The 20,990-nt window shown below is 32.1% G+C and overlaps 1 protein-coding gene across 1 annotated transcript in view; it reads right to left on the bottom strand.

Annotated features, from left to right (window-relative positions):
* The window catches only part of LOC128644260 (ficolin-2-like), a 57,876-nt gene that overhangs the window by 8,899 nt on the left and 27,987 nt on the right, over window positions 1-20,990 (bottom strand). The window contains 5 exon segments of the mRNA XM_053696938.1: window positions 1,206-1,323; window positions 1,326-1,342; window positions 4,928-5,057; window positions 14,608-14,735; window positions 20,687-20,719. Coding sequence (XP_053552913.1) covers window positions 1,206-1,323; window positions 1,326-1,342; window positions 4,928-5,057; window positions 14,608-14,735; window positions 20,687-20,719 — 426 coding nt within the window.

Raw genomic sequence — 20,990 nt, 5'->3', positions numbered from 1 at the left:
ACACACATGTGCTATATAAAGACTATACTATAGCATGATTAAGGACTATGTAGGCCCGAAACATAGCTGTTTGCTTTTTATCCTTTTGTCACTTCAATAAAGAGAAACTCTTAACAAAGAAATTGTGCTTTTTTGGAAACTTGTATGGAAGGAGTTGCAGGACCCTTGAAGCAAATGTGCACCTAAATAAGAGGGTATATATATATATATATATATATACACACACACATTTTGGAGCCCTTTAAATACCTTTAAATTGAAAAAATAATTTTTAGTCAGGTTTAATATTGTATGTGTTTTTTATGCATTTAATGTAGATGATGAATATTACAATGTTCTTCACTTAGCACAAAAAATCTTAGCAGTATATGTATGTATACTGTATATATATATATATATATATATATATATATATATATATATATATATATAAAAATATATATATATATAAACAAGCGTAGGGAGAAACGGCACACACCATCCGGTAACCACTTGGTGCACTAAGTTATGTATACAGCAAGTCCCAAGGAACCCCACACACGGCTACTGCGTATTGAGATTCCCAAAGCATGCAAAACAAACATGGATTTGTATCCAAAAGCCTTATCCTTATTGGATAAGGCTTTTTGCTTGTTCATTAAAGGCTTTTGGATACAAATCCCTGTTTGTTTTGCCTGCTTCGGGAATCTCAATATGCAGTAGCCGTGCGTGGGGTACCTTGGGAGGGACTTGATATATATATATATATATATATATATATATATACCTGTATATACTCCTATATTCACAAAGACATGAAGGTATAAATATATATTTTACAAAAAAATAATCAGATATATATTCAAACATATATTAAAAAATAAGAACATTTTCTTCTATGTGAAGAACTGGAATGTAAAATATTGATAACTACATTCGGCTTTTGCGCTGTAGGCTATAGGTTTTACAATGTGTTGGGTTAGTGTGATAAGACTTAGGTTTTTTTCATCACCGCTCCATTGAAATCTATTGACAGAAGAAGTTACCGTGGTTGTGATATCCGAAGTCCTGAAGTTTTGCCCTCAAGCTAACTTTTACTTTCAACTTGTAATATGCATGCTAAACCGCTCATGTTAAAAGTTTACTTTAATGGCAGTTAGCGTGCAAATGAAAAAATACATTAGTGTACCACTTGTAATCTAGCCCATAGTATGGCAAACTCTTACCTGCATTCCCCTCCTTAAAGGCTCCAAATAGCAACTTGTACTTCTCATCCTCTCCCAGGATTTTAAAAGATGTGTATTTAGCATAGGTCTTTGTGTTCTCAAAGTCCTGGAGATCTACACACGAAGCTCCCAATCACCTATAAATAGATTACATGTTGTATCTTACTATATTGAATAAGTTAACAAACACTGATACAAACAACACACTACTTTAAAACGAAAAATACATGTTTACTGTTTTCTGTGCTATATTATTACTATCCTGTACATGGAATTTTGTTTCTTAAATGAAAAGACCAATTAAATCTTGTTCCTATAAAGAAAAGGGGCCAATCAAATTATTGATTTAGTCTTACTCTGGCTATAGAGTCTAAATGTAAATCTAATACATTTCTTTTTTTTCATTAATCATTTCCTATCATAACCCATATAAGCCATATTATTTTGCTGAAAAACGGGAACAGTCAATATATTCATGCATTCACATAGTGAAGTTATATACAGAGATTCAGATGCATACTTAAAAGTAGGAAGAACGAGAGTGGGGCCTTGATTTTTGATTTATGTTCCATTATCCTTTTATGGATCTGCCAACTAATTTTTCCTACATAAATTAACTCACAAGGGCATTTAATTAAAATAGCTGCAAAGGTAGATCTACATGTTTAATTCTCTCTAATATGGAAATTCTTTCCTATCAGTTAAATATTCACCCTTGAACTGCCCAAAACAGGGAAAGATGCCCATCCTGGATGTGCCAATGGCTCTCTGGATCAGTTTCTTGCTCCTACCATTATCAAATTAGGATTTCTTCATATAGGCTAGCATGGGAAGTAATTTACCTGGGATACATACATGCTCTTGATACTAAACTGGGTGACAAAATAATCTTTCTTATTTCACTCACGTCTCCTGTAATTTTGTATCCAAATCCAATTGCTTAACTCCTTCTAATTTATATTCAAGAGAATAAATAGTATACCATATTTCCTTAAATATCTAGTATTTCCTCTCTTTACATCCATTTTCATCTGAAACAATACTTTTTAAGTATAAAAATGACTTTATATTACAATTTTAAAGTTATATGGTGCATTAGAAATTAGCAAAGTATAGAACATTTTTCACTTGATTTATAATATAAATCTATTTTTAATTTAACTAATTCTTTACATATCAATGTATTCAAAAACAGTAATTCAACATCAATATTTGTCACTAAACTGAATCCCATTTGCTTAAATGTTTAAATTAGTTAAAAATTCTTAAACGGTTACAATATTGCCATACCAAATGCCAAACATATATATCTATAATCCTATACCAGGAAGAGTCAGATTCAAAAACTATATCTCAACTTCACTATATGTTGAGTGAATACCAATCTTCTGTAAACCTCCACAAGGCTGGCCATAACTTTAAAATAGATTGTGTTCATATACAAATGGTTGGTCAAAACTTCATAATAATTTTGGCTGATCTAATTTTTCCATAAATATTAAGGACCCCTTCTCTTCCCAAGTATGGAGAAGAATGTGAGTCAGCTGCAACTCAGGTAATAGAAAAGGTGCGGATGTCTAGTGTGTGTGTGGAGTGATAGGAAATGCTTATTGAAGACAAAATAACTCCAAGAAGATGTAATCAAGGAATTTAATTGGACCCTGTTTTGGTAGAATTGAAGATAGTTATTTGGATTTCTACATTTATGTAATTTGTGATTCATTTTCAATGTTTTATTTCAAAATAGGTAATTTTTTTTTTATGAATGGCAGGATCTTGTTTTTAATAATAAATTTGGATGTTGTAATTTTATAAATACCAAAAAGTGTGCTGTTATATCAGATGAGGACACAGTCAGTTATTGTAATTATTATTATCAATATTATTATTACTATTATTGTTTATTGTTAAAGCACCAACATTTTACGCAGTGCTATACAAAGGTAAATTACAATTATAAGGGTAAAATACAATACAAAAAACTTACAATGAGACATTAAATTAAGTTTATACACTGTATATTACTACAGTTACATTGATAAACATAAGTAAAAGGTGAGGAGTGCCCTGCCCTAAAGCGCAATCAGTTATAGATGCACTTTTACAGCTACAGTTAGAGATACTCTAAGTTTACAATCTAAATTAAATACATAGGGAAGTTGAGGGAGAGGGAAACATAAGTAGTAGAGACATCTTAAAGCAGTTTTACGTGTCCTTGAGCAGATATGTTTTTAAGGAACACAAAGTTTTTCAGACAAGAGGAAAGTCTGACTGAGCGAGTCAAGGAGTCCAATATGATAGGTCCAGTTCTAGAAAAGTCTTGCAGACAAGAGTCTGAGGAATAATGAGAGATGAGGAGAGAAGTAGGTCTTGGGCAGAGCGGAGGGGGCGGGTTGGGGAGTATTTACAGATAAGGGCAGAAATATAGGAGGGTGCAGTGTTGATGAGGGCTTTGTATGTTAGGGTTACATTTTTTATTTTATTCTTGAGGCTAAGGGGAGCCAGTGGAGGTGTTGGCAAAGAGGGGCAGCAAATGCAGAGTGATGCTTAAGGAAAATTAGCCTGGAAGAGGCATTAATTATGAATTGCAGTGGGGACAGGCAGTAGCTTGGGAGACCAGAGAAGATATAACTGCAGTAGTCAAGACAGGAAATGATAAGGGAGAAGATAAGAATCTTAGTTCTGTTTTAAGTGAGGAAGTGACACATTTTAGAGATATTTTTTAAGGTGGAATCGGCTGGAGTTAGCTAAGGACTTAACATTAGGAGCAAATTAAAGTTCTGAGTCAAGTGTGACCCTAAGGCAGTGGGCTTGCAGGGTAAGGGTGATGACAGTGTTGTACACATTACGTTAGATTGGGGGAACGGGGGAGATTGGTAGAGGGAGGAAATAGAAGAAGTTCAGTTTTAGAGAGGTTCAGCTTTAAGTAGTGAGAAGCTATCCAGGATGATATATTAGCTAAACAGCTGGTGACATGTGTCAGCAGGCAGGGGGGAAATGTCTGGTGCAGAAAGGTAGATTTGGGTGTCATCACCATAAATATGATACTGAAACCTGCAGGACTTGATTAATGATCCTAGAGATTATGTGTAGACTGAGAAAAGAAGGGGACCTAGCACTGAGCCTTGAGGTACCCCAACAGAAAGGGGTAAAGGGGAGGAGGAAGAGCCAGAGAAGGATACTCTGAAGGTATGGTTAGAAAGGTAGGAAGAGATTCACAGTAGAGCTGTGTCACTAATACCCAAGAGTCTGGCGCAGCAGAGGATGGTCAACAGTGTCATAGGCTGCAGAGAGGTCTAAAATGATTAGCATGAAGTAATGACCTTTAGACTTGGCAGTAAGCAGGTCATTTGTCACCTTGGTGATGGTAGTTTCAGTCGAAAAAGTTTGAGAAGATGTTTAGATGAGAGAAAGACTTATTTATTAAGCTCCATAAGGAGCTTGATGGCCCCTGTTTCTGGCGAGTCTTCAGACTTGCCAGAAACAGCAGTTATGAAGCAGCGGTCACAAAGACTGGCGGACAGACATTGCCGGAAATCAACCCGATCGAGTACGATCGGGTTGATTGACACCCCCTGCTGGCGGCCCATTGGCCGCGAGTCTGCAGGGCGCGGCGCTGCACCAGCAGCTCTTGTGAACTGCTGGTGCAATGCTGAATACGGAGAGCGGATACTAAATTATTTTTTATTGTACACAAAAGGAAAAAAAAAAAAATTCTTTACCAGCTGATGTTATCTTGTGAATATTGTCATTTCCCAACCAGAACTCATTTAAACGGCTGCCAAATCCTGTCTTGTAGGAATTCCAGTCGCGCAGAAAGTCTACAGAACCGTCCCAACGTCTCTGGAAAACCTGCAGTAAGGAGACCAGGTGAGTTAATAGATATGTAAACGTCATATTAACATAATTTATATTTACAGAGAGTATAATAGATATGTAAACTTCATATTAACATTATTTATATTTACAGAGAGTATAATAGATATGTATAATAGATATGTAAACTTCATATTAACATTATTTATATTTACAGAGAGTATAATAGATATGTAAACTTCATATTAACATCATTTATATTTACAGAGAGTGTAATAGATACATAAAAACACCCTAACATAAACCCCAAGTCTAAATACCCCTAAACTGCCGTCCCCCAACATTGCCAACACTAAATAAAGTTATTAACCCCTAAACCACCACCCCTGCATCTCTAATACCTAAATAAAGTTATTAACCTCTAAACCACCTCCCCCGACATTGCCAACACTAAATAAACCCATTAACCCCTAAACTGCAAACCCCATATCGCAACTAATAGAATAAACCTATTAACCCCTAAACTGCCGGCCCCCTACATCGCGACACACTAAATTCAACTCGTTACACCTAAACCTAACAATCCCTAACTTTAAATAAAATTTACAATATAACTATCTTAAAATAAATAAAAACTTACCTGAAAAATAAAAAAAAACTAAGATTAAACTATAAATTAACCTAACATTACTATTTAAAAAAAAAAAAGACTACAAAAAACTAAAAAAAGATATTACAAAAAAATAAACACTAAAATTAATAGATATGTAAACTTCATATTAACATCATTTATATTTACAGAGAGTGTAATAGATATGTAAACTTCATTTTAACATAATTTATATTTACATATAGTGTAACTAAAGAAGAAAGGGACTTGGGAATTATTATTTCAGATGATTTAAAATTTGGTACACAATGTAGCAGTGCAGCCAGTAAGGCCAGTTGAATACTTGGTTGCAGTGAATGAGGTTTTAGTAGCAGAAATAGCAAGGTTCTTATGCCACTTTACAGATCATTAGTTAGGCCAAATCTGGAATACTGTGTACAGTTCTGGAGACCATATCTTCAGAAAGATATAAATAAACTAGAAGCTGTCCAAAGGAGGGCTACTAAAATGGTACATGGTCTAAAATATAAAACGTACAAAGAAAGACTCTATGATCTAAATATGTATAGTTTAGAGAATAGAAAGGAAAGAGGTGACATGATAGAAACCTTCAAATATATGAAGGGACTTGATAAAATAGAAGCTGAAAGCATTTTTCACAAAAAAATAAATGTCAAAACAAGGGGTCACAATCTAACGTTAGAGGGTAGCAGATTCAGGAGAAATTTGAGGAAGCATTTTTTTACAGAAAGGGTGGTGGATTCATGGAATAAACTTCCATTTGAGGTGGTAAACACAAAGACTGTTAAGGGATTAAAAAATGCCTGGGACATGCATAAGGCTATCCTAAGGAAAAACTAACATGTAATATGGGTAGACTTGATGGGCCTTTTTGGTTCTTATCTACCGTCAAATTCTATGTTTCTATATTTAATCTTCATATTAAGATAATTTATATTTACAGAGAGGGTAATAGATATGTAAACTTCATATTAACATAATTTATATTTGAAGAGAGTGTACATAATTTATGTTTACAGAGAATGTAATAGTTACGTAAACTTCATATTAACATCATTTATATTTAGAGAGAATGTAATAGATATGTAAACTTCATATTAACATCATTTATATTTACAGAGAGTGTAATAGATACGTAAACTTCATATTAACATCATTTATATTTATAGAGAGTGTAATAGATATGTAAACTTTATATTAACAGAACTTTATATTTACAAAGAGTGTAATAGATATGTAAACTTCATATTAACATCATTTATATTTACAGAGAATGTAATAGATATGTAAACTTCATATTAACATAATTTATATTTGAAGAGAGTGTACATAATTTATATTTACAGACAGTGAAATAGATGTGTAAACTTCCTATTAACATCATTTATATTGACAGAGAGTGTAATAGATACGTAAACTCCATATTAACATTATTTATATTTACAGAGTTTAATAGATATGTAAATGTCATATTAATATAACTTTATATTTACAGAGAGTGTAATAGATATGTAAACTTCATATTAACATCATTTATATTTATAGAGAGTGTAATAGATATGTAAACTTTATATTAACATCATTTATATTTACAGAGAGTGTAATAGATCTGTAAACTTCATATTAACATTATTTATATTTACAGAGAATGTAATAGATATGTAAACTTCATATTAACATAATTTATATTTACATAGAATGTGATAGATATGTTAACTTCATATTAACATAATTTATATTTACAGAGAGTGTAATAGATATGTAAATTTCATATTAACATAATTTATATTTACATATAGTGTAACTAAAGAAGAAAGGGACTTGGGAATTATTATTTGAGATTATTTAAAATTTGTTACACAATGCAGCAGTGCAGCCAGTAAGGCCAGTTGAATTCTTGGTTGCATTGAAAGAGGTATTAGTAGAAGAAATTGCAAGGATCTTATGCCACTTTACAGATCATTAGTTAGACCAAATCTGGAATACTGTGTACAGTTCTGGAGACCATATCTTCAGAAAGATATAAATAAACTAGAAGCTGTTCAAAGGAGGGCTACTTAAATGGTACATGGTCTAAAATATAAAACGTACAAAGAAAGACTCTATGATCTAAATATGTATAGTTTAGACTCTAAACTAAGGATAGAAAGGAAAGAGGTGACATGATAGAAACCTTCAAATATATGAAGGGACTTGATAAAATAGAAGCTGAAAGCATTTTTCACAAAAAAATACATGTCAAAACAAGGGGTCACAATCTAAAGTTAGAGGGTAGTAAATTCAGGAGAAATTTGAGGAAGCATTATTTTACAGAAAGGGTGGTGGATTCATGGAATAAACTTCCATTTGAGGTGGTAAACACAAAGACTGTAAATGAATTAAAAAATGCCTGGGACATGCATAAGGCTATCCTAAGGAAAAACTAACATGTAATATGGGTAGACTTGATGGGCCTTTTTGGTTCTTATCTACCGACAAATTCTATGTTTCTATGTTTAATCTTCATATTAACATAATTTATATTTACAGAGAGGGTAATAGATATGTAAACTTCATATTAACATAATTTATATTTGAAGAGAGTGTACATAATTTATGTTTACAGAGAATGTAATAGTTACGTAAACTTCATATTAACATCATTTATGTTTACAGAGAATGTAATAGATCATGTAAACTTCATATTAACATCATTTATATTTACAGAGAGTGTAATAGATATGTAAACTTCATATTAACATCATTTATATTTACAGAGAATGTAATAGATATATAAACTTCATATTAACATTTTTTATATTTACAGAGAATATAATAGATATGTAAACTTCATATTAACATAATTTATATTTGAAGAGAGTGTACATAATTTATGTTTACAGAGAATGTAATAGTTACGTAAACTTCATATTAACATCATTTATATTTAGAGAGAATGTAATAGATATGTAAACTTCATATTAACATCATTTATATTTACAGAGAGTGTAATAGATACGTAAACTTCATATTAACATCATTTATATTTATAGAGAGTGTAATAGATATGTAAACTTTATATTAACAGAACTTTATATTTACAGAGAGTGTAATAGATATGTAAACTTCATATTAACATCATTTATATTTACAGAGAGTGTAATAGATACGTAAACTTCATATTAACATCATTTATATTTATAGAGAGTGTAATAGATATGTAAACTTTATATTAACAGAACTTTATATTTACAGAGAGTGTAATAGATATGTAAACTTCATATTAACATCATTTATATTTACAGAGAATGTAATAGATATATAAACTTCATATTAACATGTTTTATATTTACAGAGAATATAATAGATATGTAAACTTCATATTAACATCATTTATATTTGAAGAGAGTGTACATAATTTATATTTACAGACAGTGAAATAGATGTGTAAACTTCCTATTAACATAATTTATATTGACAGAGAGTGTAATAGATATGTAAACTCCATATTAACATTATTTATATTTACAGAGTTTAATAGATATGTAAATTTCATATTAATATAACTTTATATTTACAGAGAGTGTAATAGATATGTAAACTTCATATTAACATCATTTATATTTATAGAGAGTGTAATAGATATGTAAACTTTATATTAACATCATTTATATTTACAGAGAGTGTAATAGATCTGTAAACTTCATATTAACATTATTTATATTTACAGAGAATTTAATAGATATGTAAACTTCATATTAACATAATTTATATTTACATAGAATGTGATAGATATGTTAACTTCATATTAACATAATTTATATTTACAGAGAGTGTAATAGATATGTAAATTTCATATTAACATAATTTATATTTACATATAGTGTAACTAAAGAAGAAAGGGACTTGGGAATTATTATTTGAGATTATTTAAAATTTGTTACACAATGCAGCAGTGCAGCCAGTAAGGCCAGTTGAATACTTGGTTGCATTGAAAGAGGTATTAGTAGAAGAAATTGCAAGGATCTTATGCCACTTTACAGATCATTAGTTAGACCAAATCTGGAATACTGTGTACAGTTCTGGAGACCATATCTTCAGAAAGATATAAATAAACTAGAAGCTGTTCAAAGGAGGGCTACTTAAATGGTACATGGTCTAAAATATAAAACGTACAAAGAAAGACTCTATGATCTAAATATGTATAGTTTAGACTCTAAACTAAGGATAGAAAGGAAAGAGGTGACATGATAGAAACCTTCAAATATATGAAGGGACTTGATAAAATAGAAGCTGAAAGCATTTTTCACAAAAAAATACATGTCAAAACAAGGGGTCACAATCTAAAGTTAGAGGGTAGTAAATTCAGGAGAATTTTGAGGAAGCATTATTTTACAGAAAGGGTGGTGGATTCATGGAATAAACTTCCATTTGAGGTGGTAAACACAAAGACTGTAAATGAATTAAAAAATGCCTGGGACATGCATAAGGCTATCCTAAGGAAAAACTAACATGTAATATGGGTAGACTTGATGGGACGTTTTGGTTCTTATCTACCGTCAAATTCTATGTTTCTATGTTTAATCTTCATATTAACATAATTTATATTTACAGAGAGGGTAATAGATATGTAAACTTCATATTAACATAATTTATATTTGAAGAGAGTGTACATAATTTATGTTTACAGAGAATGTAATAGTTACGTAAACTTCATATTAACATCATTTATGTTTACAGAGAATGTAATAGATCATGTAAACTTCATATTAACATCATTTATATTTACAGAGGGTGTAATAGATATGAAAACTTCATATTAACATAATTTATATTTACAGAGACTGTAACAGATATTTAAACTTCATATTAACATCATTTATATTTACAGAGAGTGTAATAGATATGTAAACTTCATATTAACATCATTTATATTTACAGAGAGTGTAATAGATATGTAAACTTCATATTAACATCATTTATATTTACAGAGAGTGTAATAGATATGTAAACTTCATATTAACATCATTTATATTTACAGAGAGTGTAATAGATATGTAAACTTCATATTAACATCATTTATATTTACAGAGGATGTAATAGATATGTACACTTCATAGTAACATCATTTATATTTACAGAGAGGGTAATAGATATGTAAACTTCATCTATACTATAATCGCGTTTGTAACGCATCCGTCACCAGTTGCGCACGCATCCTAAAGGAATGTTGGCTGCGCGATGCAGCCAAAAGAATGTTGCTTTGCTGCATTCAGGTGGATTCCGAAAATGGCAGGGTAGTAAAAGAATCCACCGTAGGCAAATCCGAAGCCTTAAAAAAAAACATGCAACCGCCCGCACAAAATAACTAAAAAACACGTAACCGCCCGCAAGAAATAAAAAAATAAAATACGTGGTGGATTCTTTCACCACCCTGCCATTTTTGGAATCCACCTGGATGCAGCGTAGGCAAACCCGAAGCCTTAAAAAAAAACATGCAACCGCCCGCACGAAATAACTAAAAAACTCGTAACCGCCCGCACGAAGTATAACAAAAAAACCCTAACCTCCCTCATGAAGTATTAACAAACATCTAAACCGTCAACCCCCACATCGCAATATAATAAAGTTATTTACCCCTAATCCACAAATAATATAATTAAAATATTAACCCCTAAACCGCCAACCCCCTACATCGCAATAAACCTATTTAACCTATTAACCCTTAAACTGCCAAACCCCCAAATTGCAATAACCCTAATTAATATATTAACTTCTATACCGCCAATCCCCCCACAATGCAAATAACTAATTTAATAACTTAGCCCCCTAACACCCCCAAAATAGCACCAATTACTACTAAATAACAATTAAAATTAAAAAAAAAATAACATTAAATTTCAAAAAATAAAAAAAGTCTAACATTACAGAAAAAAATAAACAAAATTCTCCAGAAAAAAAAAATATGCCTAATCCCTATGAAAATAAAAAGCCACCCCAAAATAAAAACACCCCTAATCTAAACTAACAATAGCCCTTAAAAGGGCCTTTTGTAGGGCATTGCCATCCATTAAACAGCTCTTTTACCTCTAAAAAATACTAAGTCCACCCTAACACTAAAAATCCCCCACCCACCTAACCCCCCAAAATAAAAAACCTAACACTAGAAAAAAACTAAACTACCCATTACCCCTAAATGGGCATTTGTATGGGCATTGCCATTAAAAGGGCAATCAGCTCTTTTTCTAGCCCAAAAAAACCCTAATCTAAAAAAAAAAAAAAAAAAACACCCCAAAAATTAAAATAAAAAGCCTAAATCTAAGCGCCAAATATGTACTCACTGTTCCTGAAGTCCGGCGGAGAAGGTCTTCTTCCAGATGGATCCATCATCTTCTATCTTCATCCGGAGTGAAGGCGGCGTGGATGAAGATAGAAGATGATGGATATTTACAGAGAATGCAATAGATACTGTATGTAAACTTCATATTAACATATTTTATATTTACAGAGCATGTAATAGATATGTAAACTTCATATTAACATCATTTATATTTACAAAGAGTGTAATAGATATGTAAACTTCACATTAACATAATTTATATTTACAGAGAGTGTGTCAGGGTTTTTTCCCGGTTTTGTTTGCCATGTGCTGCTGGCAGCCATTTTACTCACCTCTCTTGCTGACTATGGTGCATTGTGGGGGATGCTGCTCATTTCCTGCACTTCCTTTTATGGCCAGACTGGTGTGCATCATCCGTGTGAGACAGGATGCAGTCTCAGAATTGTGATGTCATCACTTATTATTTAAAGGGCCTCTGTTCAGTATGCTTTGCCTTTGCGTTGTCTCAGACCTGTTTGTGAGAGTTCCTGTGTATTACCTGGCTGTCTGACGTCCTTCCTGGTTCCTGATCCCTGGCTTGTTCCTGACTCTGCTGTTTTCATTGTTCCTGATTCCGGCTTGTCTGACTACTCGCTTTGGCTCCTGATTCGGCTCGTCTGACTATTCGCTTTGGCTCCTGACTTGGCTCGTCTGACTACCAGCTCTGGTTTTGACTCCTGGCTTGTTATTTGACTTGTGGACTTTTTATTATTTTTTGCTATTAATAAAGGTGTGATTATTTTTGCACTTCTCATCCCAGTCTGATTCCTGGCACCCTGACATTGTGTAACAGATATGTAAACTTCATATAAACAGAACTTTATATTTACAGAGAATGTAATAGATACTGTATGTAAACTTCATATTAACATAATTTATATTTACAGAGAGGGTAATATATATGTAAACTTCATATTAACATAATTTATATTTACAGAGAGTGTAATAGATCATGTAAACTTCATATTAACATCATTTATATTTACAGAGAGTGTAACAGATATGTAAACTTTATATTAACATCATTTATATTTACAGAGAGTGTAACAGATATGTAAACTTTATATTAACATAATTTATATTTACAGAGAGTGTAAAAGATATGTAAACTTCGTATTAACATAATTTATATTTACAGAGAGTGTAATAGATCATGTAAACTTCATATTAACATCATGTATATTTACAGAGAGTGTAATAGATATGTAAACTTCATATTAACATCATTTATATTTACAGAGAGTGTAAGAGATATGTAAACTTCACATAAACAGAACTTTATGTTTATAGAGAATGTAATAGATACTGTATGTAAACTTCATATTAACATAATTTATATTTACAGAGAGGGTAATAAATATGTAAACTTCATAGTAACATAATGCATATTTACAGAGGGGGTAATAGATATGTAAACTTCATATTAAAATCATTTATATTTACAGAGAGTGTAATAGATATGTAAACTTCATACTAACATAATTTATATTTACAGAGAGTGTAATAGATATGTAAACTTCATAATAACATAATTTATATTTACAGAAAGTGTAATAGATGTGTAAACTTCATATTAGCATAACTTTAGACACTATTAAATAAGGACATTGTTTAAAGTCACATATTTTTCAGATTGTTCTTATCATGTATATGAAAGGGCAGTAGTTAAATATTTTAAAAATATTTTTGCACAATAAAAAGCTTCAGTTGTTTAAATTTAAAGTAAATGTAACAGGAAGGGCGTGACAATGTTCAAATAGGTTCTTCACACACTGACCAATAGGGAAAACTCCCACTGAACTTCTATTCAAAAACAAAAAAAGTAACAGAGTAAAAGAGTATCATGCCCTTTAAGTAACAGGTCTTGAAAAGTTGAAGAAAGATTAAGACCATAAAATAATACAAAAGTTTAATTTGTAAATGTGGATACAACAAAAATCAGTTAGCTTTTATGTCATATTTATTTTGTGATAGAAAAATACTAACAGTTAATTTCACATGTAAGGCTATTTGTAATATTTGCAATAATTTACAATTATTTTTTTTAAGTAAAAGTTAGTTAGATTTATTTTGTAAATGTCAGTGGCAGGTTAATGTAATATACATAATGAGGCACAGAAATGGTTAACAGACATATAAGAGTAAATAGCATCACATCCAGGAAGAGAGATAACTGTGCATTTTATAGCATAGCTAATCATGTACCTTGTTCAAATGAAGATTATTCTTATTTATACATATATATATATATACAATCCAAGTTAAAGCGCACTCTCACTCTCTATACATCCGCCAGGGTTCCAAAAGTTTAGGAAATACAAAAGGAAATGAGGCACTCACTGGTCCTTTTCAAAAAGTTGTATTTAATCTGTGTGACGTTTCGGGAACAGACTCCCCTTCCTCAGACGTCTGTGCCAGCGAGTGCATCATTTCCTTTATATATATATATATATATATATATATATATATATATATATTTAGGGACATTGAGTACACACACACCAAGTATTTAGTGTACAGTAAATTATGACTGCACACCTGTGCTTAGAGGCACATTCTAAAATGCCCTTCTAATCAGCTGGCTGTTCATTACTCACAATCCAGCCTCCTCCGTCGGTGTGCATATCACACAGCACCTTCAGGGGTTGCTCGCCATCTGGGTATATTGTGTACCAGTCACTTAGGATCTCTCCCTGATCCAACAGCTCCTTACAGTTCCTCGCAGCTAGGAGATAGATATGGGAAATAATGACACAAAATCAAAATAATCTGACACAAGCATTACATGTGGGACCCAACTAAGGTCTGAAAATAGTTTATTTAAGAATACTCATAATCATAATAATCTTTACATTTGCTTATATTGTAAGTTCTTTAGGGAACGGGAATGTATCCTTCAGTCTCAGAATGCCCAACTCTGTTTTGTCTTATTTATTTATTTACCCACTGTGTAGCACTGCAGAGTTTGTTGGCAAGTTACAGATAATAATATGAATAATAATGATAAACTTAAATTAGGACCAAACCCATATTAGAGTGTTGGCCAATAATGGAAGAATTGTTTGGGATGGCAAATACTGAGGTATAGGGCAGTAATGTCTTGCAGTAGCCAATACTCATTACTGGCTTCTGAATGTTATTGCTTCTTACATGATTTACCTACATACAGAGCTCTCACTTTTATGCTCTTTGATAAATAGTTTCCATCAAACTCTATATTGCGGTGCTTTGCTAATAAATGAAAATAATAATAATTTAGAAAGTGCAGTTGCATTAACTCTTCATAGAAATGTTATATTTCATGCTCATTCTGACATACATTCATTGGCTTAGTGTAGGAAAAAAGGGGGAAGGGTTAGCGCTAAAAAAACAGGAGCAGTCTGACTAGAGAGAGTTTTTTAAAAAAGTGATTAAATATCACATCTATATGAAATAATGTTACAATATTACTAAAAAATATATACAATTTATTTAATGATATCTAAAAACAAACATAGATGTGCCGGCACAAGTAACTAAAATAATCAATGATTAAACAATCATTAAAATGTCTGAAGTTCAACAATCCGATGAAATGTAATGCTAACATATATTACTAGCATAAAGCAGTTGAATGAAATGAAATATTAACATATATCCCAAAGCATTAGGTAAGTTATGATATATGTCAATGAATGGTATGAGGGAAATAAATAATCCCTTAGGTATTGTGTTCCGTGAACAGTGGGATAGTGTAATAATAAAGTTCTGAAATTATCCTCTGATTATGAGTAGGTAAGAGAAAGTTTCAGATTCAGCTGCAAATAGCGGTGTTACCTTTAGAAGATTATTTCTATTTTCAGAATTCTGTTGCGTTTTTGTCAACAGGATGTTAAATAGTACTCCTCTTGTATGTCCTCCGAATGGGTGTGAGACAAAATCTTCTCTTTACTGGTTTTCCAGACGCTGGGCTGTTTTAGATGATCTGTGTTCCATTTACACCGTCTTCAAGCCTTTAGTTAGAAACCTCCTGACACTCCTGTAAGCTGTCAGGGTATGCTCTAGCACGAACTGTGGTTTCCGGTTTGAGCAGAGTAAAGAAGCTTCAAGTGGGTGTTAGAGTCTGTGTCATATATGCGCTACAATGGTAAAATGTGTACCTGTCCCTCGTATTTGGGACACTTTGACACCTGTTCAGCCTAATGCACTACTCCACTAGTATAAGTTCTGCAGGTAATAGAGAATATGCATCTACGCGTTTCGGCTGTCTGTCAGCCTTTATCAAGATGCTCACCTGTACAAACTGATCTTGTTTTGTAGCCTAAAATGCTTAATGGATGTGTGATAGACAACCAATGTGACCAATGGATGTCCGTGAAGTTGATTTCATATTTTTGCAAGCTGAAAGTCCTTAAATTTGTATTCCAACTTCTTTTTGTGATTAAACCCTTAGATGGTTAACTGAATGACAGAGATTTGTTTACATATATATGTTGAACTTTAAAAATATACTACAAGCTGCGAGACAAACATCAGACAAACTTATCAGTATTTTCATTAGTATTATAGTGGTATAGTTAATCACCTTTTACATATTTTTGGGGGACTTGTAATCAATACAAAAATAAGTTAGGAATAATTATCTGGACCTATGAGTTGGCTAATTTTTGTTTTTTAATGAGATTTGTTATTTCTTTAAAAACTGAGATATTCTTAATAAAGTGTTCAAAATAGTCTGCATTAAAAAACCTTAAAGTTGGATATTCTGTGTTTAAATAAAGTGTATTGTGTTATATGTGAGTACATCAGAAAAAATAAATATACTAAATGTTAAAATTCTAAAATCAGTGAATCTATATTCCTATGTTGTTGAGTGTGCTCTGTGAGAAATATATTCATTTTTTGGAAAATAAATATATGTTAATTTTCCATTAGAAAATGAATAAATGAATAAGTACATAAAAGTGAGTTAAGGTCATATTCCATATTTAGACCATGCGGGTGGAGGGTTCTGAAATTAAATATTAATTCTGCTTCCCTTCTCGGTAATTTATTTTCCATGTCACCTCCACTTTTATATCTTTTTTTTATTTTTTTGTATACCCCAGTATTTAAAGCTATTTAGATCTCCCAGATGTGTTTCTTTAAAATGTCTATAAAATGACAGTGTTTGTTTTTTTATTTTCAATATGCCACAGTTGTTCTCTTATTCTATCTCGGAGGTTCCTGCTTATTTGACCTATATAAATTAGATTACATGAACATTTAATCATGTATATTATGTTCATATCTGTACATCTTAAAATGTCCTTTATTTTATGGCTTTTTTTGCCATCTGTGGAGAATACCTCATTAGTTTTTTGCTGTATTTGCACGATTTGCATGAATGACATGGGAAGAAGCCTGTGACTTGTTCTCCATTTAAATCAATAGTTTTTAGTCTACTACTGCTGTTCTTGTTCTTATATTCACTAGGTGCAAGGTAGTTCTTCAACTTTTTTGATTTTTTGAATATCATATCTGGTTTGTTTTTTACTTTTTCTACTATTATTGGATCTTGTCTGATAAAGTGCCAGTGCTTGCTCACAATCTTTTTTATTTCATGGTGTTGGGAACTATACCTTGTGATGAATGGTATTTCAATGCAGTCTCTTGTTTGACCCTTTTTATGGTTTGGTATTTTCCCTTTATCTTCTTTTTATGTCCTTGAAAGACGGTGTCTCTATCTATGTGTTTAACCATTTCTCTAGTTTGTTCGACTGTGCTCTAATCATAGCCTTTATCATTGAACCTTTCGATAAGTATATTAGTTTTTTCCTCATAGGATTCAAGGTCTGTGCAATTTCTTCTTTTTCTTAAAAATTGGCTTTTAGGAATATTAGATTTCCAATGATCTAGATGACAGCTCTCATAATGTATATAGTTATTTGAATCAATGTTTTAAAAATATGTTCTAGTTTTAATGTGGTTTTCCACTATTTCTACCTCTACGTATTGGGAAAATTTGCATGGTAATAATTCTATTCCAGAAATGATGGGACGTCCAGGTGGGGCTGTTAGACTTTTATGTATTTTGGGCGGGAAGTAGAAAGTAGGGGTTCTCTGATATTTTATTTGTAAAAAATGTAATTCTGAATCATCTAGAATACCTAGAGTTTTCACATTTTGTAATAATGTGTTTAACTCTACTTCCTGCCCTTTAGTGGGATTATTTTTTAATTGAATATACATAGTGTTATCATTAAGTAACCTCTTAGATTCTTCTAAATAGAATTTGGTATCCATAATAACAATGCCCCCCTTTATCAGCGGGTTTTATAATAATTTCTTTATTATGTTGGAGTTCTTTTAGAACTTTCCGCTCTTTGAATTTAAGGTTTTGATTAAAAGATTTACAGTATTTTCATCAAGTTTTTCCAAATCTCCTTTGACCTTTTTTTCAAACAATTTAATTTGTTCACTTTTTTCCTGTGTAGGGTAAAAGATGGATTTGGGTTTTAGCCCTGAGTGTAGGAGTTTGACTCTGTTTTGTTTATTGGATTTTTTAGGAAATATCTTTTTAAATGTTAATTTGCGTACTAATTGGTTAATGTTCAACAAGGTTTCAAATTTGTTTAATTTACAAGAGGGTGCAAATGTTAGGCCTTTGGCTAGTACATTTCCCTCTACTGTCTTTATGGGGTATTTGATTATATTAAAAATTCCATTGGAATTGTTTTTAGGTTCTGCGTCAACTTTAGGTGTTATCTTATTCTTTTTACTGGAATTTCGACCTTTCCTTCCCCTCTTCCTCTTTTTCCTTTTGGGGTGCCCCAGATTGTGCTCTGGTTTCCTATTTGAATTCTTGAGGGGCCTTCTAGTAATGGGGATTGGTCTAAAAGATGAACCTGAGAATTCTTGGGTTGTGGTCTAATATCTAAAGGTTCAAATCTATTTAAGAGGGGGAATCTCCAGTTTTTTTTTTCTGTTCTATTGTTGGGTTTCCCTTTCCAGTTCTGGTAACTTTTTTCAGGTCTATCCGAGTAACTTGGTTCATTTAAATCATATGAGTATCGATATTGATTGGCTGGTGGAGTAAATGGTCTTGGGTTTCTATGTTCTTGCCAGTAAACGGGTGTCAAAGTGTCCCTTAGTGCACAAATACGAGGGACTGGTACACATTTTACCGTTGTAGCGCATATATGACACAGACTCTAACCCACTTGAAGTTTCTTTATTCTGCTCAAACCGGAAACCCTGACAGCTTACAGGAGTGTCAGGAGATTTCTAACTAAAGGCTTGAAGACGGTGTAAATGGAACACAAATTGTCTAAAACAGCCCAGCATCTGGAAAACCAGTAAAGAGAAGATTTTGTCTCACACACATTTGGAGGACATACAAGAGGAGTACTGTTTAAAGGGACATAATACTCATATGCTAAATCACTTGAAACTGATGCAGTATAACTGTATAAAGCTGACAATAAAATATCCCCTGAGCATCTCTATTTAAAAAAGGAAGATATTTTACCTCACAATCTCCTCAGCTCAGCAGAGTAAGTTCTGTGTAAAAAGTTATACTCAGCTGCTCCCAGCTGCAGGTAAAAAATAAATAAATGAAGAAATGAACAGCAGCCAATCAGCATCAGCAGTGCTGAGGTCATGAACTCTTTTACTGTGATCTCATGAGATTTGACTTAACTCTCATGAGATTTCATTGTTACACTGAATAGGGAAATAACATGAGAGTGCATGAGGCTCATTCTTTCAGCTGTCCCGGGACAGACATACTAATATGCTGCTTAGAAATCCTTTACAATGGGATGTGGCTACTGAGGAATTTTTGAGGTAAAATATCTTTCTATTTTACATAGAGATGTTCAGGTGATATTTTCTAGTCAGCTTTTTACAGCTATACTGCATCACTTTCAAGTCTTTAAACATTTGGGTATTATGGCCCTTTAACATCCAGTTGACGAAACCGCAACTGAATCCTGAAAACAGAAATAATCTTCTAAAGGTAACGCCGCTTTTTGCGGCTGACTCTGAAAATTTCTCTTACCTACTCATAATCAGAGGATTATTTCAGAAATGTATTATTACACTATCCAATGGTTCATGGAACACACTACCTATTGGATTATTTATTTCCCTCATACCATTCATTGACATATATCATAACTTACCCAATGCTTTGGGATATATGTTAATATTTCATTTAATTCAACTGCTTTATGCTAGCAATATATGTTAGCATTACATTTCATCAGATTGTTGAACTTCAGACATTTTAATGATTGTTTTATCATTGATTATTTTAGTTACTTGTGCCGGCACATCTCTGTTTGTTTTTAGATATCTTTAAATAAATTGTATATATTTTTTTAGTAATATTGTGACATTATTTCATATAGATGTGATATTTAATCACTTTTAAAAAAACGTTTTCTAGTCAGACTGCTCCTTTTTTTTTGAGCGCTAACCCTTCCCCCTTTTTTCCTACATTTGCTATCTATCACACATTTTTGAGAGATTAGTGTGATTTTTTGGGGTTTAGCTTTTTTCTGACATTTCAGGGTAGCTTTCACACATCCGTGTATCCTTATTCATTGGCTTAGTGGCCATATTTCAAAATTATTTTTAAACAGTGAGTTAGTTGTAGATAAAGAATTTAGAAATATGTGATCTGTAGAGGTTTTGCTTTATTTTAACACTCACCATACAGGGATGCGCTGCCGTCTCCTTTTTCCCCTGTTGACAAGAAATCACTTAGTAATTTCTGCAGATTATACAACACGCCTGTATCATACTGTGCTGTACTGCTTCAAACTGTCAAAGTTTGTCTTCATATTTAGAAGTTACTAATATCAGATATGGGCACAGACAAAAATATAGGGATTGGACAAGTTTTCCTCTAGGGCAGCAGCTTAAATTTATATATATATATATCTATTTTAAACAAATGGAAAAAAAACAACAGCAAATTAGTGATATTTTGCATTCATTGGAAACTAAATGTACA

This window comes from Bombina bombina, unplaced genomic scaffold, assembly GCF_027579735.1.
Source record: "Bombina bombina isolate aBomBom1 unplaced genomic scaffold, aBomBom1.pri scaffold_842, whole genome shotgun sequence".
In the NCBI taxonomy this organism is placed as follows: domain Eukaryota; kingdom Metazoa; phylum Chordata; class Amphibia; order Anura; family Bombinatoridae; genus Bombina; species Bombina bombina.
Note: the sequence above shows the minus strand (reverse complement) of the source record. Positions and strands in the feature narration are given on the sequence as shown.